Here is an 18840-nt window from a genome sequence, read left to right as displayed (position 1 = left end):
TAATTTGTATACATAATTTGATGACACTGCATCGTGTTTAAAACATCTAGATGTTAGCATTTAAGATGAATCAATGTATGCCCTAATTTGGAGGAGAATTTATTCTTTTTCTCTTGGCTTACTCAGAAGTTTTGTGTTTGTGGAAGGGTTCTGAAAGCAGGAAAATGTACATCCACCTGAATAGTATATGAATGAAAGTGGGGAAACATCTACCAGCAAGCAACTCAACTCCTCCACCTCCAAGAAGAGGAAAATAAATACAATTTTGTTGAAGTAGAAGGTCTTTCAAAGTTATTTTGTCCGCAATACTTTTGGTTGTTGATTGGGTCGCTGTGGAGCTCTGTTTTCCTCCAGCCCACAGGTAGCTGCTATTATCTTCTCCGATTTGTGTATTACTTAGGCTGCCACGTCATAGGTATCCATGCATAAGTGCTGTGTGTTATGACTCCCTTATCTTAAATAGCTAATAACTCTTGGCACCTTGGTGTGTACAGCCTTCCCCCAACACACACCTCTGGTGTTTGACTATCAAATATCCCTCCCCTTCTCTCTTCATACATTCTCTTTCATGCAATGAGGAAGGTGGGGCATGGATAAACCACTTGCTCCTCAGCAGGTGCCTCCTTAAAGTTTGCAGATGTACTTTGTGAGTCACTGCTAGCTGTAGCCTCTAATACTGAAGTGCCACCCGTATCTGACTTGTATGCAGCTGGGAGCACAATGGGATCGTACTGGAGTGCTCGTGAGGTAAGAGTGAGGAAATTCAGGCCGTAATTCATTCGAAGCCGAAGGTGACCTGAGGTGGGTTTGTGATTGGGATTCTGGTGCCTAGAAGAGGACTGGGGAACTGTTAGACCAAATTCATGTATGTATTTACTTATTTGTATCAGGCTGTCTGATAGCTTTGCTGATATCGGCTGCCCTGTGGAGGCACTTTTGGTGGTGGAGGGAAGTCCAGCTGCAGTGCGCGATCCATGTGGAGGCTGGGAAGCGGTCTGAGGTGCCTCACGGGAGCCTGCTGTGGGTATGGGCTGAATCTGTGGTTTGATGCAGGCATTATATGAATTTGGCTCTTCCACAGCAGAGCATCTGCCCGCTATGAGTACTGTCACACTCTGTCCCACATAGCTGTGCTACCACATGCCTGGTAGTGGTGTACATGGGAAAGTTACTGACTAAAATCAGTGATTAATCATGAACAGAAAGATGGTCCTAGTTTGACATTTTTGCATGGCTGACACACAAAAAAGTCTTGATCTGCCGTTGTCCATAATCTCTGAGATTAATTTTTTTAGTATTATTATTACTTTTTTTGTGTGTGTGGAACATAACGAGGTAGGGAAAGCCCTAAGACTGCTTGTGGGTCTCAAGGGTCACATACTCTGTCCTCTCCTCATGTCTGAACTTAACCTGCTGTTTTACTATGAGCAAGTTATTAAATCATTCTGTGCCCTGCTTTCCCTGCTGTAAAATGGAGATTATAGAGCTTCTTTCCATAACATGGCTGTGTGTTAACATAAGCATGCATTGATGCTCAGAGACCACAAATGTGGGATCCCCATGGCTTAACAAATAAAAAGCATGACTATCTAACCAAACTGGTTAAAGAAACATGAAGGATCTACAGGTTTGTCCTTCTGAAAGGAGGGGAGCGTAATGAACAGAGTTTGGCAACGGTCTTTGTGTGGAAAACTACGTGTACAAAACAAGGAATGGGACTGTCCTCTCTCCTCATCCCCCTGCCCTTAACCACTGAAGCAGCCTCATGAGAAACAGTAAAAGCAGAGACTTCTTGGTGAAGGGGAGGGCAGGATAATTGTTCCAGCCAGAACCCAAATCCAGATGAAAGACATTAAAACATGCCCTTCTGTTTTGGTGTAAGGCATAAAATATGGACCAAGGTTGTCATATTGTAATTCAAGAGTGATAGGGGAGTTTGCGTCCAACTTCTTGGCTGGGTCCATTCCTAACTGGAAAAAGAAGAGCGACATAATCCTCCAAAAGGATTTAATGGAGTTATTTTGCTAGCAGAGAGTGGGAGAGGGATTAGGTAATGACATCCAGTGAGACAACAGCTAAAGTTTCAGGTACTAAAATCTACAAGAATTAATAATTTGGTTTGGTTGTGTCTAGTTATTTGTCTTTCCTCCTGTCCTTGGTGTTTCAGCTCATGATCCTTTTTGCATATATCCAACATGTGGTTTGGGTGGGGAAGTTTTGTTAACATCTTTTCTTAAGTTTTTTTGTTTCGTGCAGATTCTGCTGCATTTGTGCTGGTGGTGCCTCACCAAACAGTTTCATCTTCCTCTGGTGTCACAATTCTTTTTAACACAACTAAGACATTGAAATCTACAGCATCATGACTCTGTGTTTTACCACAGATTGGTTCTGTTTCCTAAGAGTTCTTTGTATTCCCTCATTCTCCTCTTCCTGACTACGATAGCTGACCACCTCACAACCTTACATGTATTTATTTTCCACCGTTTCTTGGAGCAGTTCCTGATAAAGATTTCAAACGGAAAGTTGGAATAAAATTATCTGCTTTCCATGTGAAATTTCAACTGTTCAAGAGAATTGAAAACTTATTTTGTTTTTGTCTACAGATGTTTAATGAAGTGGTTTCTCATGAACACTCGTTATGCCTGCTTGTTTTTCCAGCTTAATTATGGATAAAGGTTTCATTTAAAATACCCTGTCATGTAATGTAAACATTAGTTTTATTTAAAACCATTTTACTGTGTTATCCACTCTACTGTTATTTCTCCCATCAATAACCTACATAGACAGAGGAATATTTCCTCTTTTTCTGTCTCTTTTTTTTAACTCTACATAGACATGGGTTTAACATCCAAACCAGTGCAAGTAGTTCATCTTCCAATCTTGCTGAGTGGCTTTAAAAATTGCAACGCACACTTATGGGAAGGCATGTTTTATGAAGCATAAACAATTTAATATTCATTCAAGTAATAACTGTCATTTTCTTGCAGAGTGAAGAATGTCCGTGCTGCTCACTCTCTGTAAAAATCGTAAGAATGAGAAATCTGAGAAAGGCAGATCTGTGTGAGTATCACAGTCTTCCTTTACGGTTCCTAGTAGTTCAGTTCTGAAAGCAGAGAGTATAAGCAAGCACTGTAACTTGTATCTGTGCATGAAGTGTCACCATGGTTTCAAAAAGGGATGCGTTTTTGAATTTGGACTATTCTTAGAATACACTTTTGTATAAACAATGTCTTCCAGTTTACACAATGTTAGTATTAGTGGAAATATCAGTTGTCTACTGCGGTATACGGTAAAGCATTTTAACTGCTAACAATCTTCAGAGCTAGTTTTGCTGAACAGTTTCAGCTGTTAATTCTCAGTTGTGGTTTTTAATGTGCTGCAACGCAGGCTGCACCTCTGCTTCTCCATAAAAATGCCAGCACTGATGTTGAGTGGTTGCCAGAGCCTGTGGGGTAATATGGGAGCTTTGGTATCTTCTTCTATACCTGTCTGTGTTTTGCAGACAGTAGAAATACATACAGGCACCTCTGAAAGTCTATGTTAAAAAAAAAGAAAGAGCGTTATTTATCTTCTTGTTAAAAACTTTCTTTTATGTCAAGTGTTTACTGAAATGTATTTGAAATACCAGGCTTTCAAGGCAAAATAAGTACTATTGAAATGTTTCTGGGGACTTGGTGGAATGGGTGGAAGTGGAAGTGAAGAGGGAATCTTAGCGGTTATTTAGGCAGGAGAAAGTGAGCTGAAGGTCAACTCAAATATCTGCCTCAGAGAGGAAGAACAAGGCAGGAATGCAATGGAAAGGAAGTGAATATTTGCCTTTTCATATTAAGCAAGACCAAGTGAACTCGGCAAGACCTTTTGCCTCCATAGAGATTGCTATTCAATTCTTGCTCTTCTACTGCTGAGCCTAGCACAGGAATATTGCCTTTCCTTGAAAACAGCACATCTTCAGAGAAGAATGAAAATATGGTTCAGTTCCCTCTCTGTCTTTTTAATCTCAGCTGAGCTGTTTTCTGGCATAAATGATACCAGCGCAAGGGAATGCCTAAATTGCCCTGACAGCCAGAAGCATCAAGGTAACCGCCTACAGAGTTGATAATATGATAAACTGCCTTTGGCTTTAAAATCAGGGATTTTTTTTCTTTCTCAGCATTTTATAATCATTGGAAATGACAGCCTTGACATTCTTAAGGACCAAAGAACTTCCAGAAATCCATAGCTATTTTAGCTCTTTATCTTTTATTAGTCTTTATCCTGTAGCTTCATTTTGAGCGGAGGTTTGACTGCCTGGTTGCAGGTATGACGTTATATCACTGGAGCTTTTCTTCCAGCGCCAGATGTGGAGGAAGATCCTTGCTGTCAAGAGCTAAAAGAAACAGTGTTAGGGCTAGAGAAGCAGCCTTGTCCATTCCCCATCCCAACTGCCTTTGTTTATTGTGCAACAGAGCACCACATTTTATTTTCAGTCTGAGAATCAGGAAAAAGTTACCTGTGGCATGGCAGAAAGCCAGTGAGATTTTATCTGCGCCTTACCTGTATGCTCTCTCAGAGGACTGAATTTTGTTAGTGGAGCCATTCCAGGTGGTGCGATACACATCACAAGAAATAACACTGTGTTAAAAAGCATTAAGCTGAATTAGAACACAGTGTGAGGGTGTAGTAGGAACCTTGACATTACGGCCCTTCCATTCTTGACAAAAATGGTGTGCAGAGAGGTTTTAATGCCTAAACAACGAGAGAAGTCCTCAGAGGAAGAGATGCAAAGGCACCCATTAAAAACCTCTGCCATGGAAGAGAGAGGTACCGGCACGTACAGCGAAGTTCACTTTATAGCCTGTACCAAATATAGAGTGTTTTAGGCTGAAGCGCATTTATGGGCAGTGAGACAATGCGGACATTGAAAGCAAATCGGGGAATCCTAATCTATGTATTTCATTGCACCTGAACAGAGTCGCTTAAATGTAGCAACAGTGATTTACAAGGAAAGTAAAGATAAATAGTTAGGCCTACATATCTCTATTTCTGTAGATATTTACTTTCCCAAACTTAGTCTTTGATCAAAAATGATTTTTTAAAAAAATATTTTCTGTGGGGATGTATTTGTCATTTAATAAATGTATTTATTCAAACATTTTTAAATAATTGAAATATATTTAGCTCAAAATATATTTTAGGAGAAGGAGAATTGATTGTATTTCCCACTCACAGTTATTTGTTTTAGCCACTATTTCTGTACAACCTAAAGTTGTTAATGGAGGCAGAGACGAGGACAGAGAGCTGAAAGATGGCACAGAAGTAATTCAAACTGCAAAGCGCCATCAGAGTTTGACTAGATTAAACTGTAGTCTTTGGAAGACTGCATGTTAAAGATGAGTACACTTTGCTTTTCTTCATCTGTTGCACTGTGCAGCTAAAGGGTCCTCCTTGTGCTACCCACAAGCGTCTGTGCCTCCTTAGATCTTGCACATGTCATATAATATAGGCCTTGGGTTTTTAAATATAGGATAGCTGTGGCAATCGTCTATAATCATGATCTCCTGATCTTTTCACTTTGTGTCAGAGAGAAGATTGTATTTGTACATGGTGTGGGCATAATAACAGAATTAGGCTAATAATATGTGCTGAAATCTGATCTGAATAAGGCTTACTCATGAATCAGAAGGATTTGCTCCTATATTATGTAGGTTATCAGGCAATTACAATCTGAGTAGTACATACCATTCCCAAGTCACTGCTGTTGCAATTTCTGGGCAAGTTCGAGTTTGGCTAAATTTTCCCTGTCAAAAGTCATAAGAACAGTGATACCAGACCCGTCCAAAAGTTCATCCAGATCAACAGTATGTCCCCAGAACTGACCTATAATAAATGCTTTTGGGCAGGGCAAGCACCAAGGCACGCTTTTCCCTGCCCTTGTCTCCCAAGAGATCTGCAATTCATGAGGTCTGTGGCTCAGAGATCTGGCTCAGGAGTCAAAAGTAGTGTTTGCCTTTTATCACTGTACCCAAAATCCTTGGCACTTGGAGGCCACTAAGGTATTTTACTTTGGTGTCTTTCAGCTCACTTTGTACTGGATGGGAACTTAGATGCTCTTTCTCGGTGTCATAGGAAAACACCAAGCCCTGTTTCAGGGTGTTTTTCTTCGGCAACATCTATATACCTGTATTGCTAATTAAATAGTTACAGGTATTTCTTTTTTCTCTTCTTTGCCTTGCACAGGCAGCAGAAATGCCTACTTGAGGAAAGCTGGCCCTTTTCAGGCTGGCCTGAGAAGGCCTTTTCGGCACATTGGCTCTTACACAAAGACAACTGCTCCCTTGTATTTATTCCAAAAACAGCAGAAGACTTATTAGCAACTGCATGACTGCAGCTGTCTCTTGCTTTAAAATGGCTTTGCGGCTATCACAAACCTTCATAAATGCATCCACCATTCCTGCAAGGTCTGGATTCACTGACTGGATAGTGCTGTTTCTCTGCAGCTGTACAGGATGGTATGATGAGATTTTGGAGGAGTGTTTAATTGCCCATGGTCCGAACATTGGTCATCCAACCAAGCTGGCTTGAGGCATAGGCAAAATAGGGAGCCATTGGCAGCATCAGGAACAAGAGTCACAAGCAGAGGTGACCGGGCTCTGCAGGCTCCTGCATCCCCATTGCAGTGCACAGGGACAGAAGAAAGGCTTTGCTGGATCAGACCAAAGGTCTCTCCTGCCCTCTGTTTGAGAGTGGTCAGAGGCAGGTGCCTGGAGAGGTGTACGAGCCCAGGGGAAAAGCGTACAGTGGTCTCTGCATGGTGCTCTCTCCCAGCATTCAATCACTTCAGAGCTGGTAACTTCCCAGGCCAAATACAGTTTTCATAGGAACGCAGCAACACCTCCAGTCTCCTTTTGAACCTACATAAATACAATGCATCAGCAACAGTCTTTGTCCAGCCTCTGGTTTCTATGTCACAGAAACCTTTACAATCTTAATGCCTTATCCCTGTAGTGGCAAAAAACCAGTTTTTCCTTCACTGCCGAAAGGCTCTGAATTTTTTCTGCCATCCAGTGACTTCCCATGACCTTCCTTTACTTTCCTTGTCACTTGATGCACTGGAGATTGACCTGCAGAAGGCTTCCCGCATGTGGGAAGGGATTGGTTGCTCGAAACTCTTGTTTGTTAAGCACTGGTCCACGATCCATGTTCACTGGAAGAGGACATAACTTTCATCTGCAAGTCTCCCCACCCATTTCTTCACAGATCACCTTGAAGCCACCTTTATGCAGGGCTCTGCATTTCCACCATTTAACTGTGGGAGACTTTCTTTCTAGAAAGATTGGTCTGCTGGCCAAGTACCACTGCATTTCACCCCGTGTGCTGATTATGACAAGAACTAGACTCATGCTGTGTACATTCTCCAGAGCAGACCTTGTTTTCCGTGTGGCTGCTCAGCCCTGCCGCGCTGTGCGTGATCCCACGGGAGCACAGCAGGTGCGCGGAGGCTGCCGCTGTAGTCACCGCCGGGCACAGGCTGTCTCATTCAGCTGGCAAATCTGGGTTGGTGTGGCCCTTTTCTTGGTGGCAGTGTTCATTGCTCTTCCAGGAAGGAAAATATCTTCTACGCTGTAAAATTGACACCTATGGGAGAGAGACTTGTTTGTTTCATGGGGTATGAGTGAAATACACAGTAACATTTTTCTAGATACATGTATTTCACAGAAATACTATCTTCAGGAGACAAAAAAATTCTTTACAAATATTGGCTTGCCCTACTTTAGATTTAGTAAAGTCCAAGGCTCCAGAAAGCTTTTTCTGGAATGGCCTACAGCTACTTTTTTTTTTTTTTCCTTTCTTTTCTTTAATATGACAAGCTAATCTCAATCAGCATTCTCATTAGATAAAACCTTAGGCTTGTCTTTAACTGTGGAATTAAATCTGGTTCTTGTTAAATCTGGGCCTTGTTACTATGTAGTTTTGTAGCAAATTCCCAATACTACACTGGCCATTGATTTTTAAAGTCGGAGGGTGGTGTTACTAATGTTTTTCCTTACACCACCTGAATCCTGTGTAACACCGTCATAATAACAAATTCCCTTTCATTGCCACGTTCTCCAAAGGAGACTACTGTTTGATGAAAAGGCCGACTGAAGACATGCACACAACAAGCTACGAATACTTCTTACGTTTTTGCTGACTGTAGCACCAATTCGAGGGGGTGGCAGCAAACAGGGCAGGCAGGTACCGTGGGCAGTACCAGCAGGCAGCTGCCTGGGATGGCCAGTGCTAATGGCGTGTTTGCTTTTAGGACGAAATCACTTCCCTGTCAAAATGGAAGCGGTCACTGACTTTTGCCATGGTTGAGAGAAATCCTATGGCATGGTCCTTTGAAAAAGAGCACTGGCATCTTTGCAAGGCATCTCATCCAAGTTCCTGATGCTGCTGGCTGCTCAGAGAGGCTGCATTTGCGTTAATGGAGAGAAATGCTAAAAGCAGCCCTGGACAAACACTTGGCAGCAGGAATCTGCACAGGGACAGAGAAGTAGATGTATGGATGGTTGCCGAGTTGCAACAAGGCCTGTAAACAAGGATTTCCTCACTGGTTAAGAAACTGAAACAAACAGGTATAAAAGCAACTCTTAATCACCAGAAGCTCCTCCCTCTGACATCATATCCTGAAGCGGGGTTTTTCTTACTGTAGTTGTAAGCTGGTAAGATAAAGATCAAGAGCTAATTGTGTAACTAGTAAGGTACATGTCGAAATGGAGCCCTGGTCCTGACTGATGTTCATAATAACAAAGTCATAACCACAGTTAATAATATGAGTAACAAATTAATGGATAATCTCAATTACTATGACATGAATCAACTTCACGGCTGCAGTTTTTCACAACCTCTGCTCCTTTCTATTTAATCTTCTGTTTGATTTTTTTCCACTCATATAACCCAACTCTGCTCACACTCTTCCTCTGTTCATTGCCGCCATCTAAACACATGCAAAAACCTACTTTCCCTCAGATCACCCATTTTGTGTTCTCTAGTCTAAGAGACTATTTTGAGGGTTTTCCTTTTCTCAAGTCCAATGTATTGTTGGCACAAAGGCCACGATGACGTGTGTTACATAGAGCACAGTGTATATTGTATTGTATACAACTGCATTGTACTGCATACGTGGTAAGAAGTGTGGAGACAAAAGGCCTGCGCTGTGCCTTCATAGTATCATAAGCTGCCACTAAAAAGGACAATGCTGTGTATAATCACGGAGCTCATTAATATGTTATTATTATTATGAGCTGAGACACATTTTATGAAGTGCTGTGCTAATAAATAACACCGCACAAGACTAGCATGCAGTTTCTTTCAAATGTATGTAAGCAACGTCAGCGGTTGTCAACAGACAATGACGATGAAGTGTGTGCTTTGATTTCTGAATAGGCTTTCTAGATTTACAAATTTCTTTGGGCTGAGCTGCATAACACCTTTTCACCACTTAGAAAACTAAGCTGAGTATTGCCTTTTCCCATGCCAAAGTATACTTTGCTTGACACTGAACAGGAACCACGAATTGAATATCAGCAGATTTGTGTTTACAGGATTGTTAGCAGATATGTGGGATGTTCAAAGAACTTCATAAAGAATATGAAGATTGATGCAGGCATTTACCTATTGCAGGACTTGCTTCAGGATTTTTGAGGTACTCCTTTGATGAGGAGAAGAAGGGAAGAAGGTCCAACTTCTCATCTTTGGTATTTTATTGTGAAAAATACATTTAAATGCATTTTAATTCATTGATTCCCAATAGATTTTCTTGTACACCGTTAAAAGAACCTGCGGAATCTCTTCCAGTTCTGTCTTGGTGGTTCAGATTTGTCAAGACAGCAGTATCTGCAGTTCATCCAAGTATGCCTTAAGCAGTGCGACTGATATTTGTAATCAGTGATTCATTCTTTCCCGTACCGTCTGAGCAGAGGCCTGGTTTTGTTGTTTGGTTTTTTTTAAAATGCATCTGTGTTCTCCTAGTGCTCTTTCACACGCATCCAGATGAGTGCTGCTGAGGTGAGCTGTACTCTAAAAGCACAATGTGGTAAGGCCTGTGAGCTGTCTTAGTCCCCATGGAGGTTTATTCTGAAGACTCAGGGCAGTGCCAGGGAAAGAATTGCCCACATGCGAGATTCACAGAGCTTGAGGACATTTATCAGCAATGGTCTCCAGAGAGGAGCTTCAGGCAACCTTTTTGCTGAACTAAGGACATTGATTACCTTGTAGGTAAGGACCAGGAACCCACATGTGATTTGCTATTACGTGAGAGGCCAATGTAAAGTAGAAAGGCTAGATTTAACATGGCTGTGACAGTCCGCATTGCTAAAAAGACATGTGAGACTGTCCACGTGAGACTAGGGCTTCTCTCCCAGGCACTTTGTATGACTGTATGACAGGAGCCAGTAAAGTAGTGCTATAGTCGTAGCCAGTGAAAGCTAAAAGTAAGATTCACTCACAGATGTTGGTGCTGGTGCTTGCATTGTATCCTGCTATCACATTGGCAATGTTCTTTAATGTCTGCCAGGCAGAGGTATTAATCTTTTCCTATTTGTTTGGGACCGATCTTGACTACCCTTTTTTAAAGAGTTCCCTTTTAGTTCAAGAATGAAAACCAGACAAAAGGGGTCTTGGGTATAAATATTCCTTGTAAGGCAGATATATCTATTCTTAATGTTTTCATTCATTCTTGTAGGAAAGCTGCTGTAGAGTGCTAGATCTGTTGGGAGTCCTGCTAGACTCCAGCCAGAAGATGAGGTCATTTAATTTCACGGTGAAAATAGGATTAGTTGTAGTCTTGTGATAGAAGACAGTCTGGAGGCTGTGTGTTTATCTGTGGCTTACCTTGATGCGAAAGAGACTGGTGGTGACATCTATGTAGAAAAGATGTATAAAATGTGAAGACCTGGCTGCCAAGAGCAAAGCATGTGTTGACAGTGTATCCGAGTCATGGTGTTTATGTCAGGAGGAACCATTGCTGCAATATAAGCTTTTAATCCAGGCTGAATGAACTCTTTCCTTAACAAATAAGGCAAAACAATCAAACTAACCTTCACCTGTCTGTCATGCCCTGTAGGTCCAAAATTTAGTTCACAGAATGGTGACTAACATTTACAGACTTTAGGCTGAATTCTCAGACACACAAAGACCCATTTACATTGTGGTGTAGACACTCATGCTTCCAGTGAGTTGTTCTGGCATGTTATGGAATTTTTCTTACCAAATTAACTCATCAGCACTGACATTTTTCTGTTCATATTGGCTGCTACAAACCAGCATGTGAGGGAACGACTTACTGCACCCTACTTTCGTTAGTTGGTTATAACGATGGGCCTTATTATTTTCATGCTGTTTCCTTAGCGTAACTGTTCCATTCCCACCATGAAAAACAAAAGACACCTACGGGTATCTATTTTTATTTTTGTGTACAGAATCTACAGTGAATTCCTACAGATTATCAGTGCTAGCTGCTTCCTGTAAGTGAGACTGTGGGGTATTTTTAACCTCACTCATGATATTTACAAACTCCTCCCGGTTTTCAGAAACTTCAAACCCAGTGAAAGGAACACCCATGCCAGTTAGCTGACTTTGTCCTCGCTATCCTACCGAGCTACAGCATTTTGGTAGCTTCCAATTCAGACCCAAATTTTACTTAGAAAGAAAATATGTCTAGGAGAAGTGTCCCTGCCATAAACCTTGTTTATTTAGTAAAAAAGTTTTGATTTCAAAGCTCTGAATCTCAATTGAAAAATTCAAATCGGAATTACTGCTGTTGTGCACTGTTGGTGTTGCCGCTTAGCCTCAGGTCCTGCACAAGATTACATCTCCCATGACGTATTGCTCCTGCTTTTTCAGAAAAATCCTGCTGGAGGAGAATGAGAGAAAAAGTACCATAACTACATGTTTTTATAAAGCATGTCAGAGGCATTTCTGAGTCAAAATCATGATGTTTAAGGCAAAAAAATATATTAAATCTAGCTATGCATTAAAAAATTTTTTTTGTTTCTTCTCCCCTACTGGCTGGATAACATTCTTGGGATTATTTTCTGAAGAAAGAAAATTTGTGAGTGCTAATCTGTTGGTTCAGCTACTTCTGGTATTGATTTTGTTCCCGTTACCATTTTCTTTGAAAACCAAGGTGCTTCTTTGTAGTGCTTGCAGCCTGTTTCCAAGTCTGTTTCTATGATGTTTCCCTCTGATAACGGTTTCTTCAGATGCCTTGCAGTTTTAACTACCCATAGTGTCTGCATCAACAGCATCGATGTCTGGCTGAGACCTAAATTTGGCTAGTTTATTTTTAAATGCAAGTGAAAAGGCTTCCTAAAAAATATTTTCCAGTGGTGTGAGATTGCACCACATATCACTACAAGAGGGTCTGAGGTGGAACAAAGGAATTCTGACCTCTTAGTAATACCTCTTGGCCAAAAATATGTGGCTTTTTGGTTCCTACCGGCTGACATGCTGAGAGTGGGAACAGTGAAATAGTGGCAGTGCTTATAAAAAGACGAAAACCAGATGTACCTATGGAAATAAATGATTTCTAGTTCCCCTTTATGAAAAGAGAGCATATATAAGGGTGCTCTAATGACATCTGTTCCTTTGTTAGCATGTACAAATCTTCCAAGAACAGCTACACATACCCAAAGTGCCGCGTAGGTAATATCATTTATCCAGTGTTGCTTCATGGAGGAGTTGGGGGCAGTGGGGGAAGTTGTAGCACAGCTGTCTGCAGGCATCTTTGCATTATATTTCGTTGCTTTTTGTATTGTTTCCTTTTGATGATTATATTGGGATGCTACATGGAGGCTCTAGGTATTGATTTAGGCCTTGTTACTTGGACCTTGTATGGATTTGGAAAGGAAAGGTGGCAACTTTTCCAATGAATTTACTGTCTTACTTTATACGTGTGAAAGAAGGAAGTTTGAAATTGTTTTGGAGACTGTGCCCACATATCTGGGAATTGGTCTCTTGGGCTGGTGTACATTCTAAGGATGTCCTATCACTTCCTTCCCTTCAGTCAAGGCTGGCAGGGAAACTGGTTAGTTGGTTTCCATGCAATGTAATTGAAGTGACATGATTACCCTGTTTATTGCCTTCCAGCATAAACATGGGCATCACGTGGCAGCCATTACATGACATCTAGAGCAAGATCAAGTTTACCTTGCCTGTGACTCTTTGATACATATCTGGGTACCAGTACCCTCTGAAATTAGTTACCTAGCAAATTTATAAAATCTTTCTTGCTAGAGCTAACTCTCTTAGAGATGGAGCACTTTTCCTAATATTTGTCTTTGTTTATTTCCCTCTGGCCACACAGAGCCACTGATCATTGTCCCCTTTGCATCAATAATTTGGACATTACAGAACCAATTGCTACCATGTTATTTGACAGTTTTTGTTGTTTTTGAATTAGCAAAGTCAATTCTTTCAGCTCTTTCTCATATGCTAGGCTAAGTCAATCCTCTTCAGTCCAGACATGTTTAATTTTAATAGCTGGTAACAGTTAAAGCTTTTTACGGTGGAGGGAGGAAAAGAGTGGAAGAGAACTGGAACATGGAAGACACTGAGTATCCTCTTCTTCCTGTCCAGGGCTGGCAGTGTATGCAAAGAGATCTCAGTGATAAATCTCATTACCTGCACTTACATTTACCACGTGTATTTGGGATCTGCTCCAAAATTTATCTAAATCTGTGTGGTATGTATAAGTTACCAGATAAGTCCTCCAACACTACAGTTCTGGGGCACAATTTTTTATTCTTCATGCAATGATCTGGCTCTAATTGCTTGTTTTCAGATTCAAATAAATATCTTTTTCTCTATCTGCATCTATCACCCTCAAGTTGTGCCAGGGGAGATTTAGATTGAATATTAGGAAAAATTTCTTCACTGGAAGGGTTATCAAGCATTGGAACAGGCTGTCCAGGGAAGTGGTGGAGTCACCATCCCTGGAGGTATTTAAAAGATATGCAGATGTGGTGCTTAGGGACATGGTTTAGTGGTGGACTTGGCAGTGTTACGTTTAAGGTTGGACTTGATGATCTTAAAGGTCTTTTCCAACCTAAATGACTCTCCTATTTGCATTCCTGTTCTGGGCTATGTTGAGACTGAGGCCACGCTGGTTTCTAACTGAGCTGGTGTTACGTGTGAGACTTTGTGAGACTTTGTTTTTGCTCTTATTAAGGGTGAACAGCCCTGCTAAAGACTGGACTAACTTCCCAAGTTGGCTATTGGTCTGTTGTGTTCAGCAAGGATGAAGGACTGAACAGAGATCCCACCACAGTTCTACCTAGATAGATCATAAGTCACAAATTTAGAGCTTCTTTGATACTTTGAAAATATCGAATGCCTGTCTTCTAAATTGGGATTCATAGCTAATATGTACAACAAAGAGATATCCCAGGCCGTAAATAAGCAAATTCTCTAAAACACATACTGACCATAACACATACTGTCCATAACTGACCCATACACTTGCTGAAGAAACAGATATTCTCACTCTTTCCTTCTTCTCTGGCACCATCTGAGGAAGTAACTAAGCAAAGTTAATATCCTTTTCAAATGTTAAAAATCAATGGAAGGATTGTAGAAAATATTGTGGGGGAAAGAGCTAAAGAAATTATCTTATAACCTCATTTACGAATAAATTGTTATCTACCGGTACATTGCATATATTCTGAATTTTAAAATTGCGGTAATAAGTCTAGAAATATGCTAATATTACTTACAAGAATTACAGATATCTGTATTTGCGATGTCAAAGTCATTTTTTCTCTGATATGGTCAGTAAGGAGGAAATTATCAAATGCATGCTGAAAAACTGGAAAATGTGTCACGTTCAGACAGTATCAGAAAACTTGAAATATAAGTCATACATAACCTGATTGCACAAATTGCTTTAAGCAACACCTATTCATTGCCACATGAGTTACACCACAAGTTTAAAGAATATGTGGAATGAGAACCAAGAGACTGCTAGAGAATGAATAACATAATTACTGATAAGGTACTCTTCTTGTGGGTCATCTGGAAATATTAATAATAGTAGTTATTTTTCGTTTAATGTTTTTAATCATGGGATGTCAAAGCAGATTACAGAAGAGGAAAGAATCGTTATCACTGTTTTATTGGTGTGGAAATGCAGATAGAGAAGCAAGATGAATGTAAATGGAAGCAATTGCCCAAAGTGACTTAGAGCCTGGAGCAGAGCTGGGACTGGAGCCAACATGTCATGAGACCTTTTCCAGCAGGTTACCTACTTGGTCATGCTGCCTCTCAGCATGTATCCCACTGTACCAAACTGCCTGTTATTACACTCAAATCTGACCTGTTACTGTGATCACAAAACAAGTTCTTAGAGCTGGAGATATTAGAGACAGTTGTAGCTACCCATCAGACGAAAGAAATGTCTGTGGTCTAAAAATAAGTGCAAACAGTGTACAGGACTGAAAAACAGCAGATTTGGTCCAAACCGGAGGACTGGAAAGGGTGAACGACAGTGTAGAGAGAGCAAGTCCCACCGCTCTTCACTGTGTTTTCAGGGTTTCAGTTTAATACCACAAGTTCAGGAGAGCAACTCTTTCATGCACTTAAGAGCAGATGCCCAGCACTTCTCCCTGCTAAAAACCCCATCATCTTCTTCTAAGGGAGAATCCTAACCACCAAATGCTCTACACGCACACCACGTTACCACACAAAAGGAAAGTCAGTTGCACAGACGCACAAGTACCCAACCTGCCTCTCACCCAAAAACTCTGGCAATCCCGCAAAGACAACTCGTCAGCACCCTGTGGTGGCGTGCCCAGCATAGCTGTGCTCACCCAGCTGGGAGGCTGTTTGCCCCAGCCTGGGGCCGGGGGTGCTTCCTGGGACCCCACCCCAAGGCAGCCTCTGTGTATTATGAAGAGTCGATGCCGTAATTGTAGCTAACTGTGCAACCTTGTGTTACATTAACTTCTTCCTCAGAAATTAGAATTTGCTTCACTATCAAGGCTCAGAGTTTAAATCAGTAAGATGAAAGTGCATTGCTATTTTTGCATATATGTTGATGGTGAAGGGATGTGACCGCGTGTTGGGTGAGACGGTTGGCTCATTACATGGACTGGGGGCAGCAGATCAGAGGGGGAAGATCCTTCATATCCAGACCCTCTTTAGCTCTTCTGTTCCCCTCTCGAGCAAATGATAAACTTAAACCCTTCTCTAAATGCTCAAACTGTTAAATAAGTATTTTACCATTTAAAAAGGTCCTCTTCAAATATAAACCTTTTTCTTCTCCATCACAGAAATCTGTTGATTTGCAACAAACAGGGGACATACCAATAATGGGTTTTGTTAAGTAAAACTACCTCTACATATTTTTTTATCTTGCCAGTTGTCTTTATTGCAGTAGCTTCTTTGAATGCTAATGACTGGTTAATGACCAGGGTTCCCACCTGCTGGAGGGAACAGATAGTAGTGAGTGCTATTGAATAAGGACCTGCAAGAAGAGTAATAGAAGCAATATCTCCTTTTTGCAGCTTGCTGTCTATACAGTGCTATAAGACTATGCTCAAAGATATTTATAGTAATTTGTTAGTTACAATATATCTTTTCAAATACAGTTAGTCGAACAGATTGCTATGTAAGCCTGTCCTTGCCCACTGCTTCCCCCGAGACTCTCCGGACCAAAACCGTCAAGAACTGCAAAGATCCAGTGTGGAATGAAACATTTTGCTTCAGGATCCAGAGCCACGTAAAAGTAAGGTGCAGAGTGCATTTGTTTTTAATTCTGCGGGTGGAGATCTTGTGTGACAGGTGTGTAGGGTACTGTAAAATAATTATGTGTGTTGGACTACAAGGATGGGGGTAAGGGGATGTAGAGTAGCATAAAAGATAGCCAAGATAAATCACAACTACTCATATAATGTTCTATCACTTTTCACTTTTTCTTATTTATTTTTTTTAAGTCACTGCTTTTCAAGAGTAAAGGTAAGAATTTCAGAGTAAATCAAACAGCATAAAAGACATGTATGAGCTAAGTAGTGGAAGCACCACTATTCCTTACTATTCCTTTGGAATGACCTGCAGTAAGAAAAAAACCCCAAAATCGCAAACGAACACGTTAAAATTTGCAAAAGTAGACCAGCTGAGCTTTTACCATGAGGATAAATGTTAGAGCTTAAGAAGATTTGCAAGTCCTGCTACTTGCTCCCTCCAAAAGCTAGCATCAACATCAGAGTCCAGAAATCCATAAAGATCAGTGTCAGGCCAAGTAAGCCAAGCTTACTTCACACCTGGGGCAATCAAACTCTGATTTACAGCTTGCACCCCTCATTACCTTGTGCTGGTGGCAGAGTAGGACAAGTGCACTTCTGCCAGGTGCCAAATCAGCAGGACAGATCCCCAGCTCTCTTCCAAAAGAGCATTCAGAATAGCTCGGAGTGCTGCTACACCACCGGGTCTCCAGTGAACAATCCCTCTTGCCTTTGTCTGCAGAAGTTGCCCATGACACAAGTTCTTAGGCTCCTTCCACAGAGTTAGCCTGTTTGGTATGGCTTTCAGCTTTAGCATAGCTGCCCATCTGTGGCCTACAGCCAGTGCGTTCCCTGCAGACCTAAAAAAAATCTTCTTTCAAAATACCAGTGAAGTACAACTTCACTGAGCCCTGCAGGTTTATCAGGGAGGCAAAAGGTGAGGGACAAACATTGCAGCATGGGAACAAACACCCACTGATCTGCAACTTTTGCACCAGAATACCTGTTCCTTGCAATGGTTTGTGGATGACGGGTCTTTCAAAACTGCAATACCACACGTAAGAGCTGAAAAAAATATATAGGCCACTGGAAGCTGCTTGAACTAGTCCTTCATGGAGCAGTATTTGGGAAGACCTTAGACTGACTTTGCAGCAAGTTTGCAGCAGGAGACAAATGGCATTAGTCCTAATAATTTTCAGCGTGTGAGAACAGCAGAGGTGGTTGCTGTGGTTTCAGTGTGGGCTGCACAAAATGTGTCCTGGAGACTTGGACAACCAAAGAGCTCTGGCATGTCTGTCACCGCTGCCTTGCTGCTGTCTTGGCTCAACAGACTAAATTAAGGCTCTTACAGGTTTACCTACCTACGCTGCAATTGCTCTGCTCATTACCTTCTGAGCAGAGCCAGAGTCCGCTGGTCTGGTTATTTTTTCCTTGCCTGTCTTGTGTATCGCTGAGGTATTAATCTTGCTAAACCATGGGAGCCAAAGCTCAGTAAAATTATATAATGCACTGTCACTGAGGAAGAGAAAATCTTGTTTGGGTGTGTTGGGCTGGTTCCCATCAGGAATGGGGGTGTTTTCTGAAAGGCATATGTGTTGATGAACGTCTGACAAAACACAGCTGGGGAGGAAGGGCCTCCCAGGCTGGTGCTGTGGGCGGCGCTCCCCTGGCCGCCCTGCCGGACGCTGGTGGCATGCAGCCCTGCTGAGGGCCAGCTCTGCTCGGCACATGGCTCCCAGTAATGCTGCCCTCATACCTTCTGTCAGGAGCGGATAGAAATGGTGAACTGCCCAGAGAGCCCTGGCGGCTTCCCACACATCATCCCGGTGGTGCAGCCGGTCATGCCCCTCAGCCAGCCAGCACCCTGTGCGTGCCCCTCCTCGCTAGCTGGGAGTAACCGAGACACCTGAAATCGGTCACTAAGTCAGCTATTTTAGCCAAACAAGGACAGTCTGTTGCAGCATCACAGCTAGGAAAACTGGTCTGCTCTTCAATGTAAGCCTACCTTCTGCAAACTGCAAACTATTACTTTTAAGCATATCCCCTCTATCACCATCCATAATCCTTTACAGGCTATTTATGGCTGGCCTGTAAACCAAGG

At 41.7% G+C, this 18840-nt stretch overlaps 1 protein-coding gene across 1 annotated transcript in view; it reads left to right on the top strand.

Moving 5' to 3' along the window:
• Positions 1-720: 720 nt before the first annotated feature.
• Positions 721-18840, top strand: part of LOC142062743 (cytosolic phospholipase A2 epsilon-like) — a 34810-nt gene continuing 16690 nt past the window's right edge. Inside the window, exons 1-3 of the mRNA XM_075105645.1 lie at positions 721-747; positions 2988-3060; positions 16608-16744. Coding sequence (XP_074961746.1) covers positions 721-747; positions 2988-3060; positions 16608-16744 — 237 coding nt within the window. The remainder of the gene's footprint in view (positions 748-2987; positions 3061-16607; positions 16745-18840) is intronic.

Source organism: Phalacrocorax aristotelis, chromosome 10 (genome assembly GCF_949628215.1).
Source record: "Phalacrocorax aristotelis chromosome 10, bGulAri2.1, whole genome shotgun sequence".
NCBI lineage: Eukaryota > Metazoa > Chordata > Aves > Suliformes > Phalacrocoracidae > Phalacrocorax > Phalacrocorax aristotelis.
This window is presented reverse-complemented; position numbering and strand designations above follow the sequence as displayed.